Source organism: Stenella coeruleoalba, assembly GCF_951394435.1.
Source record: "Stenella coeruleoalba genome assembly, chromosome: 4".
Taxonomy (NCBI): domain Eukaryota; kingdom Metazoa; phylum Chordata; class Mammalia; order Artiodactyla; family Delphinidae; genus Stenella; species Stenella coeruleoalba.
Genome location: NC_137149.1, coordinates 65323810 through 65351657, shown reverse-complemented (window position 1 = coordinate 65351657; position 27848 = coordinate 65323810). Strand labels below are relative to the sequence as shown.

The following is a 27848-nucleotide window of genomic DNA, read 5'->3' as shown; positions in this document are numbered from 1 at the left end:
TCCAAATGGAAAAAACTGGATGAGGATTTTGGGGGTAGAGCAAAGGGAGAGCAGCCACTGGCAAAGAGACAAAATTGAATCCTATTCCTCAAAATGAGGTATATCTGCAAGGCATCAGGATTTAATTTTTGGTGAAACTGGCAAAGGGTTTATAGACTAAAAATATAAGCATGAGAAATAAGAATGGCTTTGGAGAATTATAGACTGATCAGTTACTCTTTTGGACGGGGCCACTTGATGAAGTCATTAATCATATAAACAAAACAGCCTGAGTTTTTAAATAAGAGAAAATTTACTAGGGGCCTAAAGCGATTAATTTAGTAAGGTCTTTGGTGGTAGAAGGCAAAGAAGTTCTTTCAGATGAGTTTCTCATTAACAGGTATTTTTCAAAATTGAGTTGAGTGATGGAGGGATCATTGCTAAAACACTTTAAAGGAAGAAACTATTCAGAGCATTTAGTTCAACAGTGTCATTTTATGATGAGGAATTAGAAACAGAGCAAGTGGGCTTGCTCATAATGACTTGGTTAGTTTAGTTTCAGGTCCTCATGGATGGGTTTATGGCTTAAGTATATGCCTTAAACAAAGAGTAGAGATAAACAGGAGAAGTATAATGAATCTATATAATTGCAGAACTCTCCTCCTCCGCTCACTGAGAGCTTATAGGATGCCAGAAAAGACACCGAGTTGATCCATGTACCTTTATTCCTCACAAGTCAATGAGTTAGGTACTATTATTATGCCACTTTACAGATGAGAAAGTAGAGGTTTCCAGAAGGCTGTGAGTGACATTAGCACTTGCATCAGAACCATTACCACCGCTACATTTTCCTGAGCATGTACCATGCTCCAGGCAAACATTCTAATGTACCTGCATAAGTTCATTTAATCTTTACAACAGTCTTATGAGGTCAGTACTGTAGTTCATTCTCATTTTACAGATGAGAAAGCTGAAGCTTAGAAAAGGTTAAATAACTGGCCCAAGGTCACCTAGCTGGAAAGTGGCCAAACCAGGAGATAAATCTGGGCCTCTATGACATCTTTAAGAATAACAGCATCGGTGGTTGCCAGAGGCAGGGGATGGTGGGGGGGCGGTGGGCAAAATGAATGAAGGGGTCAAAAGGCACCGATTTCCAGCTCTAAGATAAATAAGTCATAGGGATGTATACACAACATGGTGACTGTAGTTAACAATACTGTACGGCATATTCGAAAGTTGCTGAGAGAGTTGATCTTCAAAGTTCTCATCACGAGAAAAAAAAATTCTGTAACTGTGTGGTGATGAATGTCAACTCGACTTATTGTGGTGATCATTTTTCAATGTATACAAATATTGAATCATTTTGTCCTGTACCTGAAACTAACATAATGTTATATGTCAGTTACCTCAAAAAATTTAAAAAGAAGAATAGAAAGGAGAAAGTGCAAAAAAAAAAAAAATCCATTTGCAAATCTTTGACTCTTCCAGTGTTAAAGGCCCAAACTGACAAGGAGATATAAATACTATAGTGAAGACCTTAAGGAATTCCTATAGATAGGGGGAGGGGAAACCCTTGGCATTTCTGTGGCTAACGGAACACACTGTTGAGTGGAGGAAGAATGGGGCTGACCCAGGAGAGCAATTTTTGCTCCAATTATACTAAAGCTCACTACTATTTCAGTGCCATCATCTATCACAGCGGAAGCAATCTGTCCATTGCCTGGAATGCCATGTAGTGGAACAGTAAATCAGGCAAGGAAAGAGCGTGCTGAAAGTACCCGAAAGATTCAGGAGTAAGGAAACTGAGCGAGGAGGGTTAGGGGAAGAAGCACAAAGAAAGTTGAGAAATAACAGTCAACATGTTGATTTCATCCATGGACAGACAAGTGTAACAGAACAACACAAACAATGTCTCCCAGGGATTTTTTATTTAAAAAAATAGAAAGGAGTGAGGGCGTCTTTCTCCTCTACGTAGCAGGCAGTCTTCTATGCAGATAACAACATATCACCATATAACTGCACAGAAATCTATTGACAAAGTCTGGGAAATCTAAGTGAATGAATAAAAAGGTAAGCCAAGTAGGAATAATTCCTTATTTTTTGTAAAGCTTTCAGTCCATTGTTAATACTTCATGTCGGCAAATTTAACCAACATAACAGTGGGGCCGTTTAAACTGTGGCCAAAAAAATTAAAATACCAAATAAGTATGAAATGAAATAGATATTCTTGACTGAATGCATTATTTTGTCTTCCAACTGCTTACGTACATAAGCTCTGTGTTTACTTAACTTTTTGAAGAGTCAAACCTGTGACTTTTTAAATTAAGATTTTCTGATCAACCATAAGAAATTATCAGTCACTCATTTATTGATTAAATAACCATTTAATAAAACACACTGTAGCTCCAATACCCTTCAACTCAATTTGCAACAGTTTCTTTTCAGGGATATAGATGAGTAAAGAAGCCTTGGAACTAACCTGGGGAGGGAAAGTTAAAGCCATCCGTCAAAGTCAATGTTAAATTTAGAGCCAGATGACATGGCAGCTCCCCAATCCCTCTTGCTACAATTTTCTTAGCAAAGCTCTTTGTTTTCCATTCCTGCGGATGACTGCCCCTCACTTTCCACAGTAACTCTCCCCTCATACTGACAAACAGGAAAAAACCACTCAAGTTCTTTCTTACATAATGGTTTGGGTTTTTTTGTTTTTGTTTTTCTGGTTTTTTGGTGGGAGACCCAGAACGCAAAGAGCCTTGATGCTTTTTATCAATTCCACTAGTCGTCAAGGGCAGGAAATAAAAATATTTTTCTCTTCCGACTCAAAAACAATACCCCTTTGTGAAGCTGCTAAGAAGCTAGAAATAGCAAATCTGGGAAAAATTTCAGGTGAGAGATATGCATCAAAATATTTCATTTTGCTAAAAATATCTCTAAGTTGGTCTCAGCATTCCAACTCACATCATACTGCAGTTCAGGATGATGAACAAAATCTGTTTCCCCCTTATATTGGCAGTAACTCTGAGGTTATACAAAGGAGTAAAGTAACCTGTCTTATGACGTCAAAGTTCCCGTAGGCATTTGCCAGTTCAAAGAGGTTGTTTTCAGAATGGAAACAAGAAAGACAGAAGAGGGAAGAGACCAATTCAAATTGCTGCATCTTGACTACCTGGCAATTGGAGTTTAGAGCAAGGACCCAAGAGGTAACTTAGGCAAGCTGGGGAGTCCCACAAAGCTGAATCCATGACAGCCAAGAGTGCGGGGTCCTAATCAGCTGCCCCAGCACAGATAAACGAGCCCCCCCTAGGAAGCATCGCCATCCTAAAGGCAGTAGGGCTCATCCAGTGTCAGAGATGAACCTGGTGACAACAGGAGATGTGTGTGGTCCAGGGTAAGCTCCAGTGTTCCAGCCCCACAGCAGTGGAGGCATATGAGAAAATATAAAAAGAAAAGAAAGACTTGGCCTTGGGGAGCAGGGTGAATGCAGCGGAATAACGATATAAACCCTCGGCACCCAGCAGCTCCTGGGCTCCCCTTTCCTCCGTGGGCTTCTCCCTGCCACCCCAGAGTCTCCCAGTCCCAACTTCTCCCCTCAACAGGAGCAGAAAGTAGATGACAGCTAAGTTTTTTTCAAGTCCTGCCAAGAAAAACACTGCAAGGTTAAGAACACAAAAGGCTTCGAATATCTTGCTACTCAGGTTCTTTTTTAAAATAAGTTTCGGTATATACACACACACACACAGAAGAAAATTCACTTTCAGTCAAAGGGTTCAAGAATGTTGACAATCTTTTCAAGGAGCCACTATGTTCTTAAACTCTTTCAACAGCTCTATTTGTTCTAAAAAGGGTCTTAGATTTATTTAATAGCTGTTTATCTTTCAGCCGGCCCACTGCAAACCAAAGCATAACAGAAAGCATCCAGCATAATCACAGGCTTGGAGCTGAGGGGGCTGGAGGGGCAACGGTGGGGAGTCAGAAGTACAGTAACAAGAGTTCATTGTGCTGTTTGTTGCGGAAAAGCGTGCCCATAGGTGGAAAGATTGAATTTCAGATAAAAATGCAGAAGTAAACATCTGGAGAAAGAATATTTCCATGGCAGTCTTGTCAACGTGACCCCTAAATCTGTCACCCATGCAAAAGAAAAACAGCCACTACGATCTGTGAAATGATGGCATGAGCATTCACTTAAGGTACAGTAACATCTTTCCAGCAAGGGATAAAAACCTATCACAAAATAGGTGAAACGCCTTTGTTTTTTAAGAGAAACCTGGCAAAGATGTCAGGACCCTGGAGTATAACACTGCTCTGGGACTCAGAGTGCCTGTCAGGGGAGCTGAGATCTGGAGAGAAAAAGAAAATTGTGATGTTTCCTTAATATGCCATCCAATTAATCGTGCTTATAATGCAGACAGAGTGACCACAAAAATACATTTCAGTCTACTGGGTAGCATGCCAGCCTTGATCCTAGGCTCAAGGAAAAAGAAAGCTCCAGTTTGGGACAAAATAAACCTACGGTTTAATTGTCATATATTTTAAACTTGGCCTGTTGTCCTGCCTGAGTAAATTTCATGAAAAATCCAAGTTTCTTAAATACTAGTTCTTTCAGGGATGAAACACTACCTATGCAGTAGTTCAAAGATGTCCCTAATACCACACTCAAATGTATTTCATATGTTTTATGTTTTTATATTTAAATCTACAAACATAGTTTAACATATTTCTATTAAACTACATAATATGTATATATATAGTAAAAACTAAATACTTTTAGCTGAGTTAGATATTCTGTGCCTTGAAAGATAACACTTGTCTTAGGGACAAATACTCCTCACTGGGGAAGGAACTGCTGGATCCACCAATAGAATTAACCCCTGAAACTCTTCTCTCCCTCACAAATCACAAACTCTCTGCAATTAGCTTTCTTCGAACCAACGTGTTATTTACCAATAAAGATAAGCCAGTTAATTATTTCTTGAAAGTCAACTGATCCCTTGACCATTATATTTACTAATCAGTTTTGCCATCATCAAAACAGATTAATTCTTTAACAATAATGTGAGGAATATTTTATAATTGATTTAGTCCTTATTTTCAATGTGTTGAAGTTAATTCATATAAACACACTATAGTAAGTTTCTCTCTTAACTGTTAATACCTGCACTGATGGAAGACGCTCCTCTGACATAAGAAAATATCTGTATCAGTTTTGCTCACAGTATAATAGAATGTATTAGATGGGATGGATTTCTGGATACAACTGAAATATCAATGTGGCAATAAACTGTATAAATACTAGTTTTACGGCAATAGAAGAAGAGAGAAACAGGGAAAAGAGGTCAACTTCAGGAAATAGGTAGCAAATGCTATTTAAGAGCAAAAAAAGAAGAAAAAAAAAGGAGTCAGGAAACAAAGGGATGCTCGGTTGCCAGACAATCAGATCTTTCTTTTTTTCTTTCTTCCTTCCTTCCTTCCTTTTTTTCTTTCTTTTTTGTTTTTAACAAATCTATTTAAATCTATTTTTCTCTTAGGACTTTCTTTTTTGTAGGAATTTTTACTGCTTAATTCACATATTTTCATCTTCAATCACCTTGGTTGAATAGTTTGAGAGCAAAAACGTCTTACCATTAGAATCTTCTCAGGAAAAAAAAAATATATATATACACACATATTTACATCTATAGAATATATATATCCATATCCATTTATATCTAGGAATTTACTAAGCTTGTGCATATTCCTAAAAGCAAAATGCAGCAGCGACAGCCTGGATAAAATCAATAAATTGAGAACTTCAAGGCTGGTTATTCTGGGAGTGAAAACTTGAAATAGAAATGACAAAGATGCAATGAGATTCTATCAGAATGACTTCAGCAGATTCAGAGCTAGAATGAAAATCCCAGGATGTGTAATAAGAGGAGAGGAAACTCGATGCAGTCAGAACTCCACTCCATCACAGGGCAGCCAAGAAGAAGCCAGCAAGCAGACCAATTCCCGACCACTGCTCACATCACAGTATGGCTGGGGCAGCTCTAGGAAGGGCAGGGAAACCTCAGAGACTTTTCAAATTGTATCTTTTATGGTATTCGCAGAGACCCAGCCAACAACAGCCAGGGGGCTGTTTACCAAAATCATTCCCTGGCACCACCCACAGGAACGCTGTGGGAATCACTGCCAAAGCTTACATGGGAATCAAACAGAAGGAACTAAATACAGCCGTGTAAAACATGCCCCAGTCATTTCGTAAGCTCCGTTTCTTCATAGATGGCTGCTGTGGAAGAAATGACTGCTTCCAGAAAACAGAGACCCCAGGAATTAATCCAGCAACACAGATGAAAGCAGAATGAAAGATTACTAATTATCCCATTCTACAATTCACACTGGTGACTTACTGCCTCTGGGCTATAAGGCACCTGAGGTTAAAACTGCTCCTCAAAAACAGATATGACAAAAGTGAGTGAATGGTGTAAGGGGCAGGTCTCAGCTCACTGTTGTTCCCCAAAGTAAAAAATAAAATAAAATAAAAGAGATTCACCACATTAAAATATCAGAACATTCCACAGACCAGCAAAACCAGATGGAGACCAGCAGTTCACACACATCCTTGTATTTCCAAGAGATGTGAAGTTCCAGGTTCTGAAAAAGACCAAACAGAAGCCCACCTGCCATGGCAGTACCAGGAGCTAAGAAGAGAAGACGACCTCGAAGAAATCCAGGCTTTTTCACTCTACACTCTCAAAGTTGGGTGTGGGGACTCAGGATCTTATGACTCTTACCTCCCATCTTTATAACTGCTTTGGTTCTCTCATTCTTTTACTCCTTACCTGCGCTCCTTTATGTGTCAGAGGTTGATTATACACGTCACTACTTTGGATGTCCCTCCAGTTTCACGGGTCAACCCAATGCCCACGCTACTTATCTTTCACTACCTTTATATTACTGTAGAGTTGGGCTCTATACGCCACTCCATACACACACGACTCTCCCTCTACTTCCTCACCCCTCGCTCACTGCTGGAAGCTAAGTTTGAAAGCATCATCCTTTTACGTCTACTCAACATAGAGAAAAAGAAACACAGCAGCTGTGTTCACTGAGTCAATAAATTCATAGCGCTTAACAGAGTCTAGACTGTAGCATCCACTAAGGCAAGAACGACGACTGTTACGTTTCAACACTCAATAGCCAATGTTTAGTTTGGTACCTGGCACACAGCAGGAGTTCAATAACTGTTTTTTGAGAGATTGGAAGTCATTTTTTCTCTAAATTTCATTTTAGTCTTTTATTCTTAACTTATTTTCTCTATTGAACAAAGGAAGATTTGTAAATCACTGGAATCATGGTTTAAGGGAGTGAATGAACCAAAAAGATAGGTTCAAAATCTCAAAAGTTCCCCAATTCATTCCAATAACCAGTCCTCCTCCACCACCTCCTCCTGCTTTTTTTCCTCTTCATATCTTGAACTTTATTACAGGAAAAATTCTAGGCTCTTTACCTATATTAACTAATTTACTCTTTATGAAAACCATATAGGATAGTTACTATATTATTCCCACTTTACAGACTAGGAAACAAAGGCCTCAAATGACTGAGTAACCTGCCAAAGAGTACACAGCTAAGAAGTTGCAAATTCAGAATTTAGGCCATCTGACTCCAGAATGCCAGCTCCTAATGACCCCCCTGCACTGCCTCCTGAAGGACAGCTGTTAAGAAGGCTAACTGATGCCATTCATTCAGTAAAATATTTATTGAGTGCCTACTACGTGCCAGATGCCAAAAATACCCGCCACAGCCATGAATACTGTCTGTATATAGTCAACATTCCTTCTGCTTTCCTAGTCGCCCTTTGCCGTATCTCCCAAACAGTAAGCATGCAGAATCTGTTGGACAAGGAAATTTAGTGAGAATTGGTTCTTTTTCTTTCTCAGTCTTTTACACTTTCTTACTGAAAACAATCACTAATCCTCTCAGCATTACATGGGACTCTAGCAAGAGCCAGTGGGAATATGCAGCAGCCTGGAATGGCATAGGTAGAGACCTAAACGGAAACAGGGAAATGAATAAAATAGGGTTTCTGCTCTGTTATTAGACCAAATGTATTGGCACCCTTTTCATGCCTTGCTTAACAGTCAAAAGTCAAGCCACACGGAGGGTACTGGATTCTTGCCCCTTCTTCCCACACTTGGAAAGTTCTTCCAGGCAAGAAGAATTATGGTCACCCAATCACCCTCTACACACCTGACACAAAAGGCAGGAGAGTGGAAGTGGCACGTACCCCTGGCAGAATTCCTGCGTGAAAGTGTGCAGCCTCTGTGTGATCTGACCTTCACTTTGCTCTGCACCCACCCATGCCATGCAGAACAATCCCCTTCTCCCCGAGGCTGCTGAATCAGCCCTGCTGGGAACAGCCCAAAGAGAAGCTCAGACTCCTGAGACATTTGGTCTATTCAGCACCATAAAGGAAATAGCAGTCGTTCAGTGAGGGAATAAAAATGAGGAGCTGGCTGAATAAAGGTGATAAAAATAGATTTTCCAACTCCATGAAGATGAATCATTTTGCCATGGGGATTTGCCAGGCTCTGTTTCAGCTTCATTTTCAACCCAGCCTCATAAATTTGACTTAGGAAAATTTCCTTCCTCTAGATAACCAGCGTTAGCATTAGGACAGTTCTAACGGGACTTTATTAGAGAATTGTCCAGAAATAACTTCCACTCCTTCCCTAGCCTGCAGTAAATATTGGCTTTGAAGGACAAGAGTGGGCTAGGCTGGGATGTGCAGCCCATGACCCCAGACTCACTGCCCCCCTCCATCCCCCCCTCAATTTTCTCCTCAGTTCTTTCCCTCCTCATTTTAAGAAATGGAGATTTTTAGAAAGTAACGGGGGTGGTGGAAAGGAGCAGAACGTGAGGGGGGCTCAGGTAGAACAGCACCTCAAGGTATGCAGTCGCATTTTCCCCAGGACACCATGTGCTGCTGAGGAATACATCTTTAAATGTAGCAGAGTTGCTTCTAATTCACAAAATTATCAAAAATCCTCTTCATGTTGACTAATGTGCCTTCCGTGACATACCCCCAAAAGAAAAAACAATGGCTTTCCTTAGAGAATAAAAAAGTCTTAATTAAAAGCAACAGGTGGTTAAAAATATCAAGGAACAAGGTAAACTCCATAGAAAAGTAATTTTGGTGTATTTTAGCCATACCATAGTGTATAAAAAGGACCTTTAAAAATAAAAACAAGTGATGAAATCTAAATAGCTTCCTTCCTTCACTCATGGACACCCATCATCGTGCATTTTTTTCATAATGGATTTTACTTACCCCTACACGGCCTCATATTCCACATAAAACTCCAGCATACCCACACTTGGGAGGTGGGTGGGGCATCTCTCCTGGGTGCTCCCACAGTCAGCCTGTACACAGCAGCCGAAGCGCCCTTACATCCTCTTTTCCAAAACTGTCCTCAGCACAGCAAACCCAGCTCTGCCCCAAGCAGGCTGCAGCAGCTGAAATGCTGATGCAGTGAAAGAGAACTAACTGGAAGAGAGCGTGATTGCCACACCTATTGGGGAGGGAGGCGGGGAGTTCTGCTCCCACTGAGGAAGGGGGACAGAATCCCCAAGACATAGAGACGCCCAGTGTGATTCTGCAGGAGAGTTTTGTGACAGCTGCTGCTGCATAGTTGGCACCCAATACCATCAGTAAACCTGCATTTGGAACAGGACCCAGCAGGACCTGAGGGAGGAGAGTTCAAGTCCCAGCTCTGGAAGAAAGTAGCCTTGTGACCCCAGGCAAGTCATTGCCCTCTGAGACTCTGTTTCCTCATTTGTAACAATATTCTGTGATAACCTATACGAGAAAAGAATCTGAAAAAGAATGAATATATGTATATGTATAAGTGAATCACTTTGCTCTACACCTGAAACTAACACAACACTGTACTCCAACTATACTCCAATAAAATTAAAATATAAACATTTAAAAAAATTTTAAAAATCTCTAAATAGCCTCTAGTTCTGAAATTTTAAGGCCATCAGAATAATCATGAATATAATAAATAATAAGCACAGCTACAATTTCTTGAAAACAGACGATGTACCATCCACCATATTAGGCATTTTACACATATTATCTCATTTAATCCCACGATACTGAGATAAGATTTATCAACCCCATTTTATAGATGAGGAAACTGATGAACTCACTCCATGATTCCCCATGAAAATAAAGGATCATCATACCCATTCAGGGTTTTGAATTTAAATGGAAGCATTTAATTTTTGTGCCTGAAATTGAGATGACACCTGAGGATGGAATTTCTCCACTGTTGGGTGATTAATGTGTTTACAATCCTCTGCTGGGATAATTCTGAGGTACTAGTATTTATGGTTACAGCCATTCATGCTACTGCAAAACCCATTTCCCACCTGTTGTCTTTTATTAAACCTCCCTAAAGGACATGAAATATTTCTTTGGGCAGATTCTAAAAACAGGGATCATGAAATATGTGAGCAGAAACCTCGTGTGTGGATTTACTGTTTGGAATTTTCAAATGCTATAAAACACAGTGTTTATAGCCAATTCATCATTTATAAGAGTTTATTAGACTGATATGCCCACTGACTCACTGGTATCCTGCCATTTATGGATACCAATACTTCAACTGGGGGGCTGACATTTAATATTTATTAATAACGTCTGTGTTTCCTTGCCTATTTTATAGTATCTTTGCATTACGTTCTATTTTATGTTTATCGTCAATCATTCTAGCTTTCAAGTAAACTTTTTATTTTAAAATAGTTTTTAGATTTACAGAACATTGCAAAGATAGTCCAGAGAGTTCCAGTATAACTTGTATGCTGTATTTTATATTACTAACCAGTGGGTAGTACCATTTATCACGACTAATGAACAAACACTGGTACACTACCACTAAGTAAACTTCAGGTTTTATTTGGGTTTCATCAGTTTTCCACTAATGTACTTTTTCTCTTCCAAGATCCGTCCAGGATACCATATTGCAGTCATTTCTCTTAAGCTTCTTCTGGACTTTCCTCATTTCTCAGACTTTCCTTGACAGTTTTCAGAAGTACTGGTCAGGTGTCCTGTATCCCCATTTGGGTTGGTCTGATATTTTTCTCATGGTTAGACTGGGGTTATGGGTTTTGGGGAGGAAGACCACTGAGATGGATACCATTCCCATATCACCTTATCAGTCATCCTTTTATTACCTATAGGGAAGATATTTATGTCAAAACTTTAAACCGAATAAAGTTACTTTTAGAAAAGATAAATTAAATACCAAGCTATTTACTCAGAAATACAGTAATTTATCTTGTGGAGAAAATGACAGAGAGGGAAACTAATCTTTGCGTCCATTATGAGATAAGGGTAGACCTAAGGTTCTAGCAGGAAGCCAGCTAATTACAAAAGCGGTGTCTAGCAAGTTCTTTTGAAGTGCTTGCCAAGGCAAACTTTCTACAAAACAATCTCGGATGATGGCACATTTTAAGAGAAGTTGTTTCAACCAAGCGTGATCTCACTCTTTCATACAATACTTTTAGATATTTGGTGAAGTCTTTTTCCTGTTGTCAAACCACAGAATCCCTATGAACATGGGTTTGGAGTGCTAAAAATTAGTTGCACAGAAATTCCTTCTTTAGGTAAGCTATGACTATGAAAAAAAGAAGACTTAGGCTGAAATATGTATTTCCTGCTATTATATATTTTTTCCTCACAGTTCCTAATTGGAGGTCTGTTCCTCAGGGGGAAAAAAGTAAGGAACTGATGTAATGTCACAAACTTCTGCTAAGTGCTGTTCAATGAAAGATAAGGGAGAACAAGTAGTTTCTTTCTTTAAAGAATGGTGTGTTTTTTTTCAGGGACAGGAAGGGGGGAAAAACAGAAAGAAAAATGTTTTACGGCACTGCTATGTATAACCTTCCACCTCTGCAGAAGCATGAAATAATTAAGGAAACAAGCTTGAAAAATAGTTTGTGGTGGATAAGGAGGATACTAGACTTCAGTTAGCACGTCTAGGCATTCACAACACATGCGAATAAGAATTCAGTCCTGGGCTTCCCCGGTGGCACAGTGGTTGGGGGTCTGCCTGCCGATGCAGGGGGCGCAGGTTCGTGCCCCGGTCCGGGAGGATCCCACGTGCCACGGGACGGCTGGGCCCGTGAGCCGTGGCCGCTGAGCCTGCGCGTCTGGAGCCTGTGCTCCGCGGCGGGAGAGGCCACAGCAGTGAGAGGCCCGCGTACCGAAAAAAAAAAAAAAAGAATTTCAGTCCTTGGCTGGCTTGTGTCACTCCCTAAATTTATATATTGAAGTCAAAACCCCCAGTAACTCAGAACTGTGACTGTATTTGGAGGTAGGGGCTTTAAAGAAGTGACTATGTTAAATGGGCTCATTTAGAGCAAGCCCTAATCTAATATGTTTGGTGTCCTTATAAGAAGAGGAGATTAGGATACAAACACACATGCAGAGGGAAGACCATGTGAAGACCCAGGGAGAAGGTGGCCTCCTGCAAGCCAAGAAGAGAGACCTCAGAAGACAACAACCCTGCCTACTCCTTGATTTCAGACTTCTAGACTCCAGAATTGTAAGAAAATAAATTTCTGTCCTTTAAGGCACCCAATCTGTGATACTTTGTTATGACAGCAAATTAACATGCTTACCTAGCACTAAGAATGAAGAATCAAGGGGTATAAGAGAGGCTAGAGAGTATGAGATTGGTTGGATATTATATCTCAATAAATTGTCAATAATATGAAGATCTTTCCAAGTCACTCTCTCTCATGATTTTCATACCTAAGTGTAATTGCTAATGACTCCTCCTGTGTTCCCAAATTCCTTTCATCACCCTTCTCCCCCCAACCCCAGGCTCTGCCAGTGAAAGTCAAACACTCCAAAGATCAGACTTATAATTTGAGGGGAAAAAAGCTTCCAAGTTTGCGTTTATAGAAAAACAAATAATTTGTCTTCCTATACACTTAAGCATAAGGATTTAACTTTAAAATCAGCCATTCATTAACCTAGTCCAATTTTTTATAACTTTTTCCATGAGTTCTAAACCAACATTTTCCAATTGTCTGCCAGACATCTGCACATGAATATCTCTTAAAGGTAGCCAACTCAGTACGTCCAAAAGAGACTTCATCTTTTCTCTTGGAACCCGTTTCTCCTCCCTTGCTCCCGTGATTCCTATTAATGGCATCACTATTCGCCAAGTTGCTCAAATCCAAAATGGAGATGTCATCTTCCTAAGATTATTTATCATATTTCATCAATTCCAAGTTGTACATTTTTTACCTCTAAAATAATGATGCATCTTTCTATTACTGGTATATTAACATTGTGTCATAATTTAATTGATGGCTTTAAAAAAATTAGTTATATTTTTTAAAAATGGTGCATCTTATAATCTATGAAAAACATAGAACCATAAATCCTGTGTCCCCATCTCCACTCTCACTGCTTCTACTAAGGTTAAGTAGTAGACATTATCTCTCATTTGGATTACTTGTCTCCTAATTGACTTTTGTTGCTGGTCTTTTCCCATAATCTACTTTCCACATGGCCACCAGAGTTATCTGGAACACGAGATTCCTTTGTTTGCAGTGGCTCTTACTGCATGTAAAATGAGTCCAAACACCTCTAGACGGCATTTCTGGTCTCTACCTACTATTCTTGGTCCACTTTCCACTGTATTGATTTCTTTCAGGGATTCTGGGCTCCAGCTTCAGCCACATACAAATAATAGCCACTCCCAGAGAAGACCCAGGTTCCTGTGGCTCAAAGCCTTTCTTATTCCATCCTCTGAGGCTAGACTGTCCTCCCCCAACCCCAATGGTCTTCACTGATTGTAAATGCATGTTCAGCTCTCACGCCTTCCAAAGTTCTTCCTCTCAAATAGAAACTTCTTCCTTGTTCTTCCTTGCATATTTCATTAACATTTCACAGTCCTCCTTTATTAGAACTTATTTGTACATTTTCCTCCTAGAAGGGGATCCCTTGAAAGCAGGAATTATGTCTTGAGTCATAGTGGGTTTTCACTTGGAAGGCAACAGAGAACATACCATCTCTTTTTAGTGTATACGTGCAGAAGAAAACTGGGAAACAGACCTTAGATGTCATGCAAGGGTCCAAGGAAAACTGTATTACCGCTAAGGTACTGTAACTGTAAAGGACACATTTTCAGGAGAATAAGAAATTCATGTCCTGCTTTCTCAGCAGATTAAGACAATCATTTCATTCACTGTGGAAGCACCTTTTAAATAGCTTCCAGTGATCCCTTCCTCCTGTACACAGGTCCTTGTGTAATCTCCTCCCCCTGAGTGTGGGCTATAGACCTAGTGACTTGCTTTTGATTAACAGAATATGGCAGAGGTGAGGAAACATCACTTCTGAGATTAGGTTATACATGATTGTGATGTCCATCTTGTTTGTTCTCTCTCCCTCCCTCTCTCTCCTGGTTCTTCTTGCTTGCTCACTCTCATGAAGCAAACTGCCACACTGTGAGGTGTTCTACGTAAATAGGCCCATGTGGCAAAGAACTGAGGATGGCTTTGGCCGGCATCCTGCAACAAACCAAATCTTGTTGACATACACCTGAGTGAGCTTAGAACCAGATCCTTCCCTAGTCAAGTCTTAAAACGACACCAGCCAACACCTGATGGCCGCCTTGTGAGACATCCTGAAACTCTAACCAAACTAAGCGAAGCCCAGATTCTTGACCCACAGGTCCTCTGGGATAGTAAGTGGTTTAGGCCACTAAATTTGGGGGTAATTTGTTACACAGCAGTGGATAACTAATACACTCACCAAATAAGAAAATCAGAAAACAGATAATAAACATAGGATGAGTAGAAAGGACAAAAACACTCTCATTGAGTCTTGCCAAGTACTCAAAAAAGATGGACAAGGGGACTAACTTATTGGTCTGACCCAAGCACTCAGTAGATAACAAAAAGCCAGCCTGTTCCAGTGGCCATCAACATTCCCCTTTACCCTGGTCCAGCTCACTGTGGAGAATGGCTCTCACCAACTGACATACTTTTATTTTTGTATTCACTATGTGCCAAGTATTTTGGTTTAGGTCATAAATTAACTGTAGTCCTGTTTCTTAAGAGTAATAATACGTAGTGGGAGATACACCTAGAACATTCCTTTAGCTCAGGAAAGGCCTTAAACGTCTTTCTGAGCTGTTATATGCAGTGGGCAGCTATGGAAGGTTATCTGATAAGGACCTGAGATAATCTGTACTTTTAGAAGGTACCTGTGGAAGCTGTTACACCTGGCAGCATACAAACCATACTCACTTGGGAGGCACTGAACAAAGTCACCGCTACCACCCCCCTGGCAGGTTCATAGTCCACCATTCAACTAAAAGCAAGATCAAATGTACCAAAGACCATATGGGTTTTGCTGTTGTTTTTCCCTCCAGTTTGTGCTCTTTTATGTCTAAACTTATTCAAAGGCTTAACCACCATCCCTGCTTGGGCTCGGTTTTAGCACCAAACTGGAGAGTAGCAAATTGAGTATTTCTTCTGTGTGTGGTGTGGAAACACAACTGAGGTTTCTCTCCCCATGCCAGGGATGAGGATAAAGGAACGTGTGTCATTAAATTTAATGTTGGCTGAGATTCTTCACAAGGTCTATTCATTTCCCTCAGTGAAATGTACCTCCTTTGCACAGAACATCTCTCAAACACCATTTTCCACTTGGCCCCCAAAGAAGAGCAAGACCACTTCCAGAAGCCCCCTCCCCACCTGCCTATGAAGGAGAATTCTGTCTGCCTCTTCCTGAGCCTTTGTTGTCCAGAATCAGGATCATGATTCTGGGGGGGAACTGAAAGGAGCTAAATCTAGCTGGATTGATTTGCACCTGAAAAGGCTGGGGGTTAGTAGCAGCAGAGAAAGGGGTAAGAAGCAAGAGAGACAAGAGCTAGTATAGTGTGAGTCTGAATGATTATAGGTAGCTGGGACAGAAAGAGTTTTGCAGGGGAGCTGGCAAGTATAAGGGGTGTGTGTGTGTGTGTGTGTGTGTGTGTGTGTGTGTGTGTGTGTCAAGACAGAAGGACAGAGAGGAGAGAGAGAGAAGGGCATTTCAGGAAGTTTTACTGCATGTTACAAATGGAATAAGTCTATGACAATTTTTGGAAAGACTTCAGTAAAGACGTCTAATGTTCCCCTATTAGTATCCATTGTTGAACTGGTGCTTCATTGACTGGGATGCTTGAGATGTGGCCACATGGAGATTGCTTTTATATGGGTGACAGTAGAAATGTTACATTTGCAGTGCCTTTTAAAATAGGCCACTGCCTCAATTTGGTGAAATTAATACATCTTAAATGAGAAGGATGAGAGGTTGTCTTCTAAAAACATACGAGATCGCCTTAGAGGTTGATGCCTCCGAACAAATGTTCGGGAGTGTTGAGGTTCAAAGATCTTATTATAAGACCTGATGGAGATAGTGTAACACAGTATAAAAGGCACGGAGCCTGGAGCTGGGCAAATCAGGGTGCAAATCTCCATACTGCCTCTTATTTATTGGAAAGCTGGTAACTTACTTCTTTGCACACTTGTTTCCTGAGATTAGTAAAAATACAGAAATAACTACATCGTAGGGCAATTGTAAAGATTAAGAAGGATAATCAAGCACTGCACCTGATACCTAGGGAGGTATTCATATACGATGGTTGTCACTATGGTGCCTTACACCTTTGCCTGCTCTGCCTCCCTCCTGGCCTAAAACAACCAGGAAGAGAAACGGAGGCAGAGAACAGAAGCCTGGCCAGCTTTTTCTGCGGGAACCTATATGATAAACTGTTGAAGGGAAGGTAAATGCTCTAGAATGTCTAAATGAAGTTGTAAAATATAAACCTAAAATATAAGACATCGATAAGGATGAGCTGAGACAGACAAGAGCTAATCTCCAGTTAGGATCTGCAGGAAACCACTTCTTGGCAGGTAAACACCCAAAACGCCTGGGACTCAAATTTACTGCGTTGTCATCTTCCTAAAATTATGAAGTTTGTGTAAAGGCTTTTCACTCATACTACTCAGTTTTCAACAGCTTCATATGTCTAGCTTTGTCCAAAACAATATTTTTAATCTTCACATAATGTGGCAATCTCCACTGCCTTTTCATCCTTTCTCATTCTCTGACCTCCCTCAAACAATGAAACATCAACTCTTCTGGTATCAGTTTCATAAAATAAAACAGATACCTTTTGAAAGCTTCCTAAAGTCCACAGAGTTTATGGGAACTTACATTTTTATCCATTTCAGAAAGCTCAGCTCTGAGCATATTTGAAATCTTATCTTTTGGTTAAGGAAAAATACATCTTTTTTTTCTAAAGAATAAGTTTTTGAGTGGGTTAGAGTAACTAAAACGGTAGGATAATTCTACCAGGTACATTGCTGCTATAGCCTACTGAACTTCAGTTAGTGCAAACTTCCAGCATGCATCAGGTGAAGTGAGCCCTTTCACAGAGCTTGGAAAGATATTTTGAAGGTTTTGGCCAAAAGGAAGAAAAGAAAGAGATGAACTGAAAAAGTGAGTCTTTGCTTTCCCCTCTTTCTCATAAGAGGTAAAATAATTGTCATTTACACGTGTTCCATTTTCAACTGGGAACACCTGTGAGTGATACAACCAAGGAGAAGGGTGGCCTGTGCTTTGGATTCATCTCAGCTTTTACTGTTTGTGTGATCTTCCCCTCTACGGACCCACATGTCCTCATCTGTAAAACAAGTGTATCTAAGATGTCCTTCCTGCTGTAAAATTCTTTTTTTCTCAGATTGCTTTCCTCCTCATGGATTCATATGCAATATCAACCAAATATTTCATGACAGCCCTAGGAAGGTTCAGCACCCAAGGACAGAATCCCCAAATATCTATTTCCAATTATACTCCACACGTGAGTGCACACACACACACACACACACACAGTGGCTGTTACAATTAAAATCCGGGTGAGAAAAGACTTAATCCCCAAATTCCTACTGTAAGCAAGGATTTCATACATTTGTGTCTCTTGCACAGAGTCTGATGTTTCTGGGATGAAATGGAATTTAGCAAGATCTCTAATGACCATTAAATTGAGTTTCAGGATATGGCTTGATTATGCAATACTGTCAAACTGGCCAAATAAAGGGCAGCATTTTTAAAAGTCGTTGGTATGCCAAGACCTAAATTTGAGGTCTTTCTCTCTGGTAAAATCTAACAGTATCACTAACACCTAAAAAAGAATGCAAGCATCTGCAGGCAGTCACCACACGGCTGCATATGTCAGCAATCGTTACAGAAGAAACACAGACCTGGATCCAGGGTCTTTGCATTCTTGCCAGGAAATGATTTTCAACTACTTTGTTTTAACACCTTCACCCCTGAATTCTTTGTAACCACAGCTCAACTCAGGGGCTAAAATACACCTATTCGTGCCTTTGTAAATCTACACGTGTTTATAATTTGGGATTGCTATGTGAAAACACACTTTTCTATTTATCTTCAAGTCAAGCAGCTGGGCCATCTTAATGGATTCTTCTCAACACCAGGCCATTAAGACACATAGGCATGGGTTCCAGGCATGGAAAACCCTCTGGCCATACTTCTTAGATCTCCATGGCCTCTGCTACTGAGGGCTGCTTGATCAATAGAGGGTCAGTGACCTGTCAACCCCCTGACAAAGTACAAATCAACCTAGAAGTCTGTAGATGCACTTGAGGAATGCTGTTGTTCTTTCCTGAGTGTCACAAATATGGATGGAAGAACTGTCGTGTGAAGAATATACTCACACAAAAGGCTGCATCTCTACACATCTTCAAATCTACTGCTTAACATTAAAAGGATTATACACCATGATCAAGTGGGGTTTACCCCAGGAATGCAAGAATTCTTCAATATACGCAAATCAATCAATGTGATACACCATATTAACGAATTGAAGGAGAAAAACCATATGATCATCTCTATAGATGCAGAAAAAGCTTTCGTCAAAATTTGGTACCCATTTATGATAAAAACCCCCCAGAAAGTAGGCATAGAGGGAATTTACCTCAACATAATAAAGGCCATATATGACAAACCCACAGTAAACATCGTCCTCAATGGTGAAAAACTGAAACCATTTCCTCTAAGATCAGGAACAAGACAAGGTTGTCCACTCTCACCATTACTATTAACATAATTTTGGAAGTTTTAGCCACAGCAATCAGAGAAGAAAAAGAAATAAAAGGAATACAGATTGGAAAAGAAGTAAAACTGTCACTGTTTGCAGATGGCATGATACTATACATAGAGAATCCTAAAGATGCTACCAGAAAACTACTAGAGCTAATCAATGAATTTGGTAAAGTAGCAGGATGCAAAATTAATGTACAGAAATCTCTTGCATTCCTATACACTAATGATGAAAAATCTGAAAGAGAAATTAAGGAAACACTCCCATTTATCACTGCAGCAAAAAGAATAAAATACCTAGGAATAAACCTACCTAAGGAGACAAAAGACCCGTATGCAGAAAACTATAAGACACTGATGAAAGAAATTAAAGATGATACAAACAGATGGAGAGATATACCATGTTCTTGGATTGGAAGAATCCACACTGTGAAAATGACTATCCTACCCAAAGCAATCTACAGATTCAATGCAATCCATATCAAACTACCAAGGGCATTTTTCATAGAACTAGAACAGAAAATTTCACAATTGGTATGGAAACAAAAATGACCCTGAACAGCCAAAGCAATCTTGAGAAAGAAAAATGGAGTTGGAGGAATCAGGCTCCCTGACTTCAGACTATACTACAAAGCTACAGTAATCAAGATAGTATGGTACTGGCACAAAAACAGATATATAGATCAATGGAACAGTATAGAAATCCCAGAGATAAACCCACGCACATATGGTCACCTAATTTATGACAAAGGCAGCAAAAATATACAGTGGAGAAAAGACAGCCTCTTCAATAAATGGTGCTGGGAAAACTGGACAGCTACATGTAAAAGAATGAAATTAGAACCCTCCCTAACGCCATACACAAAAATAAACTCAAAGTGGATTAAAGACCTAAATGTGAGGCCAGACACTATAAAACTCTTAGAGGAAAACAGGCAGAGCATTCTACGACATAAATCACAGCAAGATCCTTTTTGACCCACCTCCTAGAGAAATGGAAATAAAACCAAAAATAAACAAGTGGGACCTAATGAAACTTAAAAGCTTTTGCACAGCAAAGGAAAACATAAAAAAGACAAAAAGACAACCCTCAGAATGGGAGAAAATATTTGCAAATGAAGCAACTGACAAAGGATTAATCTCCAAAATTTACAAGCAGCTCATGCGCTCAATATCAAAAAAACAAAAAACCCCATCCAAAAATGGGCAGAAGACCTAAATAGACATTTCTTCAAAGAAGATATACAGATTGCCAACAAACACATGAAAGGATGCTCAGCATCACTAATCATTAGAGAAATGCAAATCAAAACTACAATGAGGTATCACCTCACACCAGTCAGAATGGACATCATCAAAAAATCTACAAACATTAAATGCTGTGGATTAAATGGTGTGGAAAAAAGGGAACCCTCTTGCACTGTTGGTGGGAATGTAAATTGATACAGCCACTATGGAGAACAGTATGGAGGTTCCTTAAAAAACTTAAAATAGAACTACCATATGACCCAGCAATCCCACTACTGGGCATATACCCTGAGAAAACGATAATTCAAAAAGAGTCATGTACCACAAGGTTCATTGCAGCACTATGTACATTAGCCAGGACATGGAAGCAACCTAAGTGTCCTTCAACAGATGAATGGATAAAGAAGATGTGGCACATATATACAATGGAATATTACTCAGCCATAAAAAGAAACGAAATTGAGTTATTTGTAGCTTACGTACATCTAACATCAAGAATATTCCCCTATGACCACAACTATCTTAGACAAAATAGTTATCATGTTAAAGAAATTCAACACAGAGAAAACACTATTATCTAATATTCAATCCACACTCAAATTTCCCCAACCATCCCAATAATGTCTATTATAGTTACTCTTTCTCAATCAAGGATCACACATGGCATTTGGCTATCATATCTCCTTAGTCACCTTTCATCTGCAACAGTTGTAGGGGATGGGGATGTGTCTTTAATGACACTGACAGAATTAGGGAATGCAAGCCAGATGTTTTATGGGAATGTCCATCAATTTGGACTTGTCTGATTGTTTCCTCTGAATTGGATTAGGCTAATTATTTTGGTAGACACTCCATCAAGGTGATGCTGTGACTTCCTAGTACATCACTAGGACACTTGATATCACGGCACCCATTATAGGCATTGGTAAGTGTGAGCATGGACTATTTGTGTGATCTTAAAGCTACAGTGTTTGAATGTGGATACTAAATCATTTACACACCTTGAATTTCCAACTGTTAACAACAGTTATTCAAAAATCTTACTCCCCAAATCATATTCCAGTGCAGCTGTCTTTTATGTCTCTAATATAGTAACTCATTTTCGCATAAACCAGGAGATGCTAACTGCATTCTATAATAAAAGATCACATGGACCACAAACACTAAAGGCTTCACAAAGGAGGTGATTTTGCACTGGGTCTTGATACATAAATAGGATTTAGTCAAGAAGAGCAGAGAGAGAGAGTACCATATTCATAAGGAGTGTCATGAGAAAAGGCTTCATACATGACAGCGAATAACATCTGAAGACCTATGAATTGACTGTAATAATCCAGGCAAGAGATGAGGAAGACCGGCTCTACGCCTTATCTAGTGGCCAAGGAAATGCAGACAAGTAGACAAATGAAGAAAGTTTCCATATTCTCTGACAGCTCAGCTAGGACAAGTGCGTGTTTATGATGCCTTTACTGACATTGGTGGGTGGGAGTGGTCATTTAAGTCTAATTTTAATATGTTCAGTTAGAGGTGCTGGTACGACATCGAGATGGGGCTGTCCAATACACAGAACAAGAGGCCTGGAGTTCAGGAGAAAAAACTTGGGGAGAAGTGATGACTTGGGTCAATCCTGTAAAGAGTTGAGGTCATGAAAACAGACAAGAACGTGAGCGTAGAAAGGAAGCAGACAATAGATTTGAAGAGCAAACTCTGGAAGAACATTAACAGGATGGGGGAAGGGCACAGAAGGGTGGCAGTTCTGTTTCTTGTTGGGACCCCAACTAGTGCACTGGATTTTGGAAATGTTGATCTGAAGGTAATTGGAGGAGAGGATAAAAGAATTTGACCAGACCTGTAGATTCAGGAATCATGAGTGCTTAACTATACATAGGTAAGTATTTTTTTGGTCTAAAGATAACTCCGTTGTGTGTTTTTTTCCAACATCACCAAGAAATTAACTCAATTCTGATACTATTTACCTGGAGGCAGTGTCAGATGGCCCAGGTCAAGGGCTCAGTCCCATTAAGACTGCCCCCACTTGAGATGTCAGTCTCAAGTCCAGATTGGTAGCTGTGCTTCTGACCAACTAGCTATAAATCAGAGGTTCCCAAGATCCCCTCCTTGGATTTGATTAATTTGCTAGAGTGGTTCACAGAACACAGAGAAACATTTGCTTATGCTTATCAGTTTTTTATAAAGAATATTATAAAGGATCCAGATGAACAGCCAGATGAAGAGGTATATAGGGCAGGGTATGTGGGAAGGGGCAGAGCTTCCATGCTCTCTGGGTGCGCCACTCCCCTGGAATCTCCATGTGTTCACCAACCTGAAAACTCTCCAAACCATGTCCTTTTGGGTTTTTTATGGAGGCTTCATTACATAGGCATGATTGATGAAATCACTGACCATGGGCGATTGATTCAACTTCCAGCCCCTCTCCCTTCCCCAGGGGTCAGTGGGGTGGCACTGAAAGTTCCAACTCTCTAATCACGAGGCTGGTACCCCTGGCAACCAGCTCCCATCCTTGGGGCTTTCCAAAAGTTGCCTCATTCAGGTGGGGCTGAAAGGAGCTTGTTATAAAGAACAAGATACTCCTTCACCTTTATAGAACTGGAGCTATTTCAGGAACTGATGACAAAAGACCAAATATTATAAGAAAAGATGCTCCCATTGTTCTTATCGCTTAGGAAATTCCAAGGGTTTTAGGTGCTCTCTGCCAGAAACAGACAAAGCCCAAATATATATTGCTTATTATAAATCACAATATCACAATAACAAACGAGTAAAGAAAATATAAGTGATATAGGAGTGGGTAAGTGAGGAACTATTAGTTGGAAAAGAGAAAGAAAAAGGAGGCATCATGGAAAGGACAAAATGGAAAGGAAATTCAAAGGAAAAGAGAAGAAAGAAAAGTCAAGGATATACATGGAAGTAAAGCAACAGAAATCCGCTGGTTTTCTTGAATCACATTGCCTGCCTGTCCCAAAGTAGAGGCAATAGGTAAAGAACAACACTTGATCTGCTGTAAGAATCCAACATAAAGTTAATGCATGTGTCTCAAACCCTTAATTTTGCCAAAATTGTTTACGATTCACACTTTAAATTAATGTTTCAAAAACCCTTTTCTCGGGCTTCCCTGGTGGCCCAGTGGTTGAGAGTCTGCCTGCCGATGCAGGGGACACAGGTTCGTGCCCCGGTCCGGGAAGATCCCACATGCCGCAGAGCGGCTGGGCCCGTGAGCCATGGCCGCTGAGCCTGCGCGTCCGGAGCCTGTGCTCCGCAATGGGAGAGGCCACAACAGTGAGAGCCCCACGTACCGCAAAAAAAAAAAAAAAAAATTAGTGCTGAGAATTATGAAACATATCAAAGCATGAAAAAAATCCTGCATCTGACTACATGTGAACATTTGAGTTTTACTGGGTTTAGATGGGTAGGTTCAGAAAAACCCAGTTTTACTGGGTTTAGATGGGTAGGTTCAGAAGACTTGCTCAAACAAGTCTCCAGACAACATTAGAATCACCTGTGTCCATTATGTCTTTAGAAAGTTGGCCTACAAATGTGGTACTTAAATGCAGGTAGATTTTTAAGATTGAAAACAGCAATTTATCATGAAAGTCCTGCTCGTTCAACATGAAATTTCTTTCTCTCTACCTCTTCTCCCCTTCATTCCAAAGGAATGCAGAGAAGAAATGAAATGAGAAAACCGTAATTACAATCGTCTTCCTCCCCTGGGGTCAGCCGAATTACCAGCCTCTCACCCCAAAACGAATTTACCTCTTTAAGAATGAATGTCATCCTTATCACTCATGGGAAAAATACAAAGATTAAGATGCCATTTAGGCATAACTGCAATCTTTCATTTTTAAGTGACCTCTCAGTTTAATGGCTTCAATGCGTTCTCATTCACGTGGAATATATACTGCAGGAGAAAACTGTAATAAATGGCACTGTCATGACCCTTAGGTTAGAGCAGAGGAATATTGGAAGATAAATCTCAATTCTGGATACTCACCAATCCTGCAATGGGGGTAGGCAATCTATTGATCTTTTTAACAAGTCCTGGCTTTATAGCATTCAGCAACCTGTCATGAAAAAGGCAGAATGTCAAGTGAGACATAAAGCAAGATGGATCCCACAAATCACCTTTATCCGAGGCTACAACTAAACTGCTGAATAGGAAAAGCAGCGAATTTAAAGCATGTAGTAAATCTCAATAATCTATGAGTTTTCATGCAACCAAGTGAAGAGCTTTGCCAACACCAAGTTTGTCTGTGGCAGGTGAAGTTTTAGAATTTGGAAATGTTGGGAGAAAAGAACGGATGGAGGCTGGGAGGAGCTTCAGAGGAAAGGACAAAAATGTGAGCTGGATTGAGGCTGGGAGAGAAGTGTCTAGTTTTGAAGCCAGGTATTACTACACAGCAAGGCTCGTTCCCAATTCTCCTGGCTAAGGCAGGGGTCTCTCCAGGGATGCACTAAGTTCAGAGACCAACATCTATCTTTGCAAATGATTTGCCAAGACTAATTCTACTTCCAGACCCTCTTGCTCTTTGAGGAGAGTGGCTTGTTAAATGTGGTGAGCTTCACTTAAGAAAGGAAAGAATATGTTTAGCAGGAGGTTAACCAGTCATATCCTGAAGATTTTAAACAAGGCTGACCACAATTCCCTAGGTATAAAAGATATGTGAGCAAAACGTTTTTGGGGTAAAGGTTGAAATCACGTAAAAATGGTAATACAAGCAAAGGAATGCAAGAGAAACATCCATAACTGTTTGTCTTCAGGAAATGTCAGTTCAGAGTGAAAAGAAATAAGGAAGGCAACTTGTAAAACAAAAATAGGGTTGGCATCAGGGTGATGTGGTAGAATCGTGGCATTTGCCAACTAGGTTATTCATAAAGGAATTATTGAGGGTACAGGGCTGTCAAATGGAAGCATTTATTCTTATATTAGGGAATGAGAGGAGAGAAGATCAGGTAATTTATCTCAGGACACATGGCAAGAGAAACTTAGGCAGAGGTTTAGTATAATTCAGGGGTCAGCAAACTATGAGCCATGGACCAAATTTGGCCCAATGCCTGTTTCTGTAAACAAGTTTTACTGGAACACAGCCCTGTCCATTCATTTACATACTGTTTACTGCTGCTTTTGTGCTATGACAGCAGAGCTGAGTTACGTTACAACAGAGAACCTATAGCCCAAAAAGCAAACCATTTTTACTATTTGGCCCTTCACCAAAAAGTTTGCCAAACTCTGTTACCATTCATGCAATCTAAGGTTATAGTAAATTCTGAAGAACCTATGCTTGATAGATTTCTTCTAACCAGTAACAAAAGATTCTTTGAAATAGTTGAATAATTAGTCTTGAATTCAGCCTGTATTTTACTTTGACACCTCTGTGTATTGATATATTGAGAAATGTCACTACAATGGTTACAACAGACAGGATATTTCTGGTTTTGCACTAAGAACTGCCTGTGCTTGGTCACTTTCACTGCAATTCCAAATGCTGCCACCAGGAGGTAACACCCAGTGTAGACACAAAAAAAGTAGTGCCTTTTGGCCCATTGAGAGCCAAGATGGTGCTCCTTTCATGAATGTGCTGAATTTTAACCATGAATTTCTAATCTTCTTAAAAAGTGCTTTTTTTTATAGCTTATTTTGGAATTATTCATTTTTCTAGTTAGAAAGCAACTTGTTCACTCTTCTCATTTTACAGTTTAGAAAACTGAAGCCTGACGATGATGATCTGATTAGTGGTACAGTCAGGCCCAGCTCCCAAGATCCCTGAATCAACACATTCTCTGGCAGGGTTAACATCCCATAGCACGTGATTCAAAATAAACAGATAGATACGATGTCTCCAAAGCAGATTTTAAATGTACAAAATTCTTAACATACATTACTTTTCTCATTAGTTCTTAACAGTGTCATTTTAAATAGTATTTGTGCACAGTTGTTGAAAAAGGTCCTTGCGTGGATATGACTGCCGGTTAACCCAAGCTGGCCCCAGGCAGTCGGAGGCACCCCATCCTCTCCCCTGTCCTAGGAATGTACGTTCTGCCCACTATTCCCACAGTGGGAGCCACTGTCAAGCATTCAGCCTTGAGACAGTAGTGTCCTGTTGAGACCGTCTGGACTGAATATCTACTGAACCCAGTTAAAGCATCTGTACAAACTTTTAAGATTCTGGTAAGATTCTCCTCACCTTGCAGCCGCCCAAGACAAGCATCATATGTAAGTTCTCTTGCTTATTAACCCTGCCACCTACAAATCTGGAGCTATCTGCCTCTTTCTTCGGGCTCTCCTTGCCTTCCGTGTCTGGGGACCAGATTTGAATTTCATGCTGGGAAATCCTGAGGTTGCCAACCAACAGTGTTGACAATTCAAAAGGAACCAAAAGGATATCCAGTAAAACTTAAGTTTCACTGTCACCAGGATCCCACGGGGCCCTAGACTATTCCCTGAAGGTAACCTTAAAGACTTCCAAAGAAAATGTATAAAGATATTTGTAATTTTTAAAAAAAAGACAGGTGTAGCATATAACATGCACTGTCCTACATCGTATTTTTCCACTTAGCAATGCATAATGGAAATTAAATAATTTACACTGGAGAGCATGCCTTATCAATACGTGTGGACCTATGTCCTTCTTAATACCTGTGGACAAACTGATGAGGAGATGGGAGAGGGGAGTGACAGCATTGGCTCTGAAGTCCAACTGACTGAATCCAGAGTCCAGCTTGGTCACTCATCGGAGGAGTGACTTTGGGCAAGTCCATTAACACCAGTTTCCTCAACTGTCATAGAGAAACAATGGTAGCAATTGCATAGGTGTCAGTGAGGCTTACACGTGACAAAATATGTGAGACGCTAGCACAGAGCCCGGTGCATAATAAGTTCTCTATAAATGGTTCTCTACATCTGTGTATAAGTATTTATTTAAACTAATTCAATTCACAGCATTCTAGATCAACTACTTTCTCTAATACTTTTAGATTTTTCTAATGAAATAAAATACCATTATATCAGGTCCCTGAACTTTGTTTCTAATTATCCAAAGTAAAACAAAAATAACAAATACCCTACCAAAAAATTCATAAATTAAGAATCTTTTTTAAAAGAGGTACCCATTTTGTCTTCTATATCTAAGAATTGTATTATTTTTAGTAACAACGGATCCATCAACTCCTCTTTTATACATGTTTAGATTTTTAAACAGTTTTAAATGCTTCATTATATTCATCCTTTGTAGAATTATAATTATATGGCAGAAATCTTTCCTGTCACATGAAGTTGTAAAAAAAAATTATAATGATAGACCTTAATTAAAAGAGCAACCAAAAAAATTTACTATGATGTCTATCCAAATGTTTAACAACAAATTAAAAGATAAAATGCCACAGTGCTCTTAAATATTTGGGATATTTTCAAGATCAAGGCAGCTGTATTTTT

The 27848-nt window shown here is 39.9% G+C and overlaps 1 protein-coding gene across 6 annotated transcripts in view; it reads right to left on the bottom strand.

The window, feature by feature from the left end:
* LIMCH1 (LIM and calponin homology domains 1) overlaps positions 1-27848 on the bottom strand; it is a 342867-nt gene that overhangs the window by 152903 nt on the left and 162116 nt on the right. For all 6 annotated transcript variants that reach the window (XM_079919399.1, XM_079919394.1, XM_079919397.1 and 3 more), the window contains exon 3: positions 24411-24480. In XM_079919399.1, the coding sequence (XP_079775525.1) occupies positions 24411-24480 (70 nt within the window). The remainder of the gene's footprint in view (positions 1-24410; positions 24481-27848) is intronic.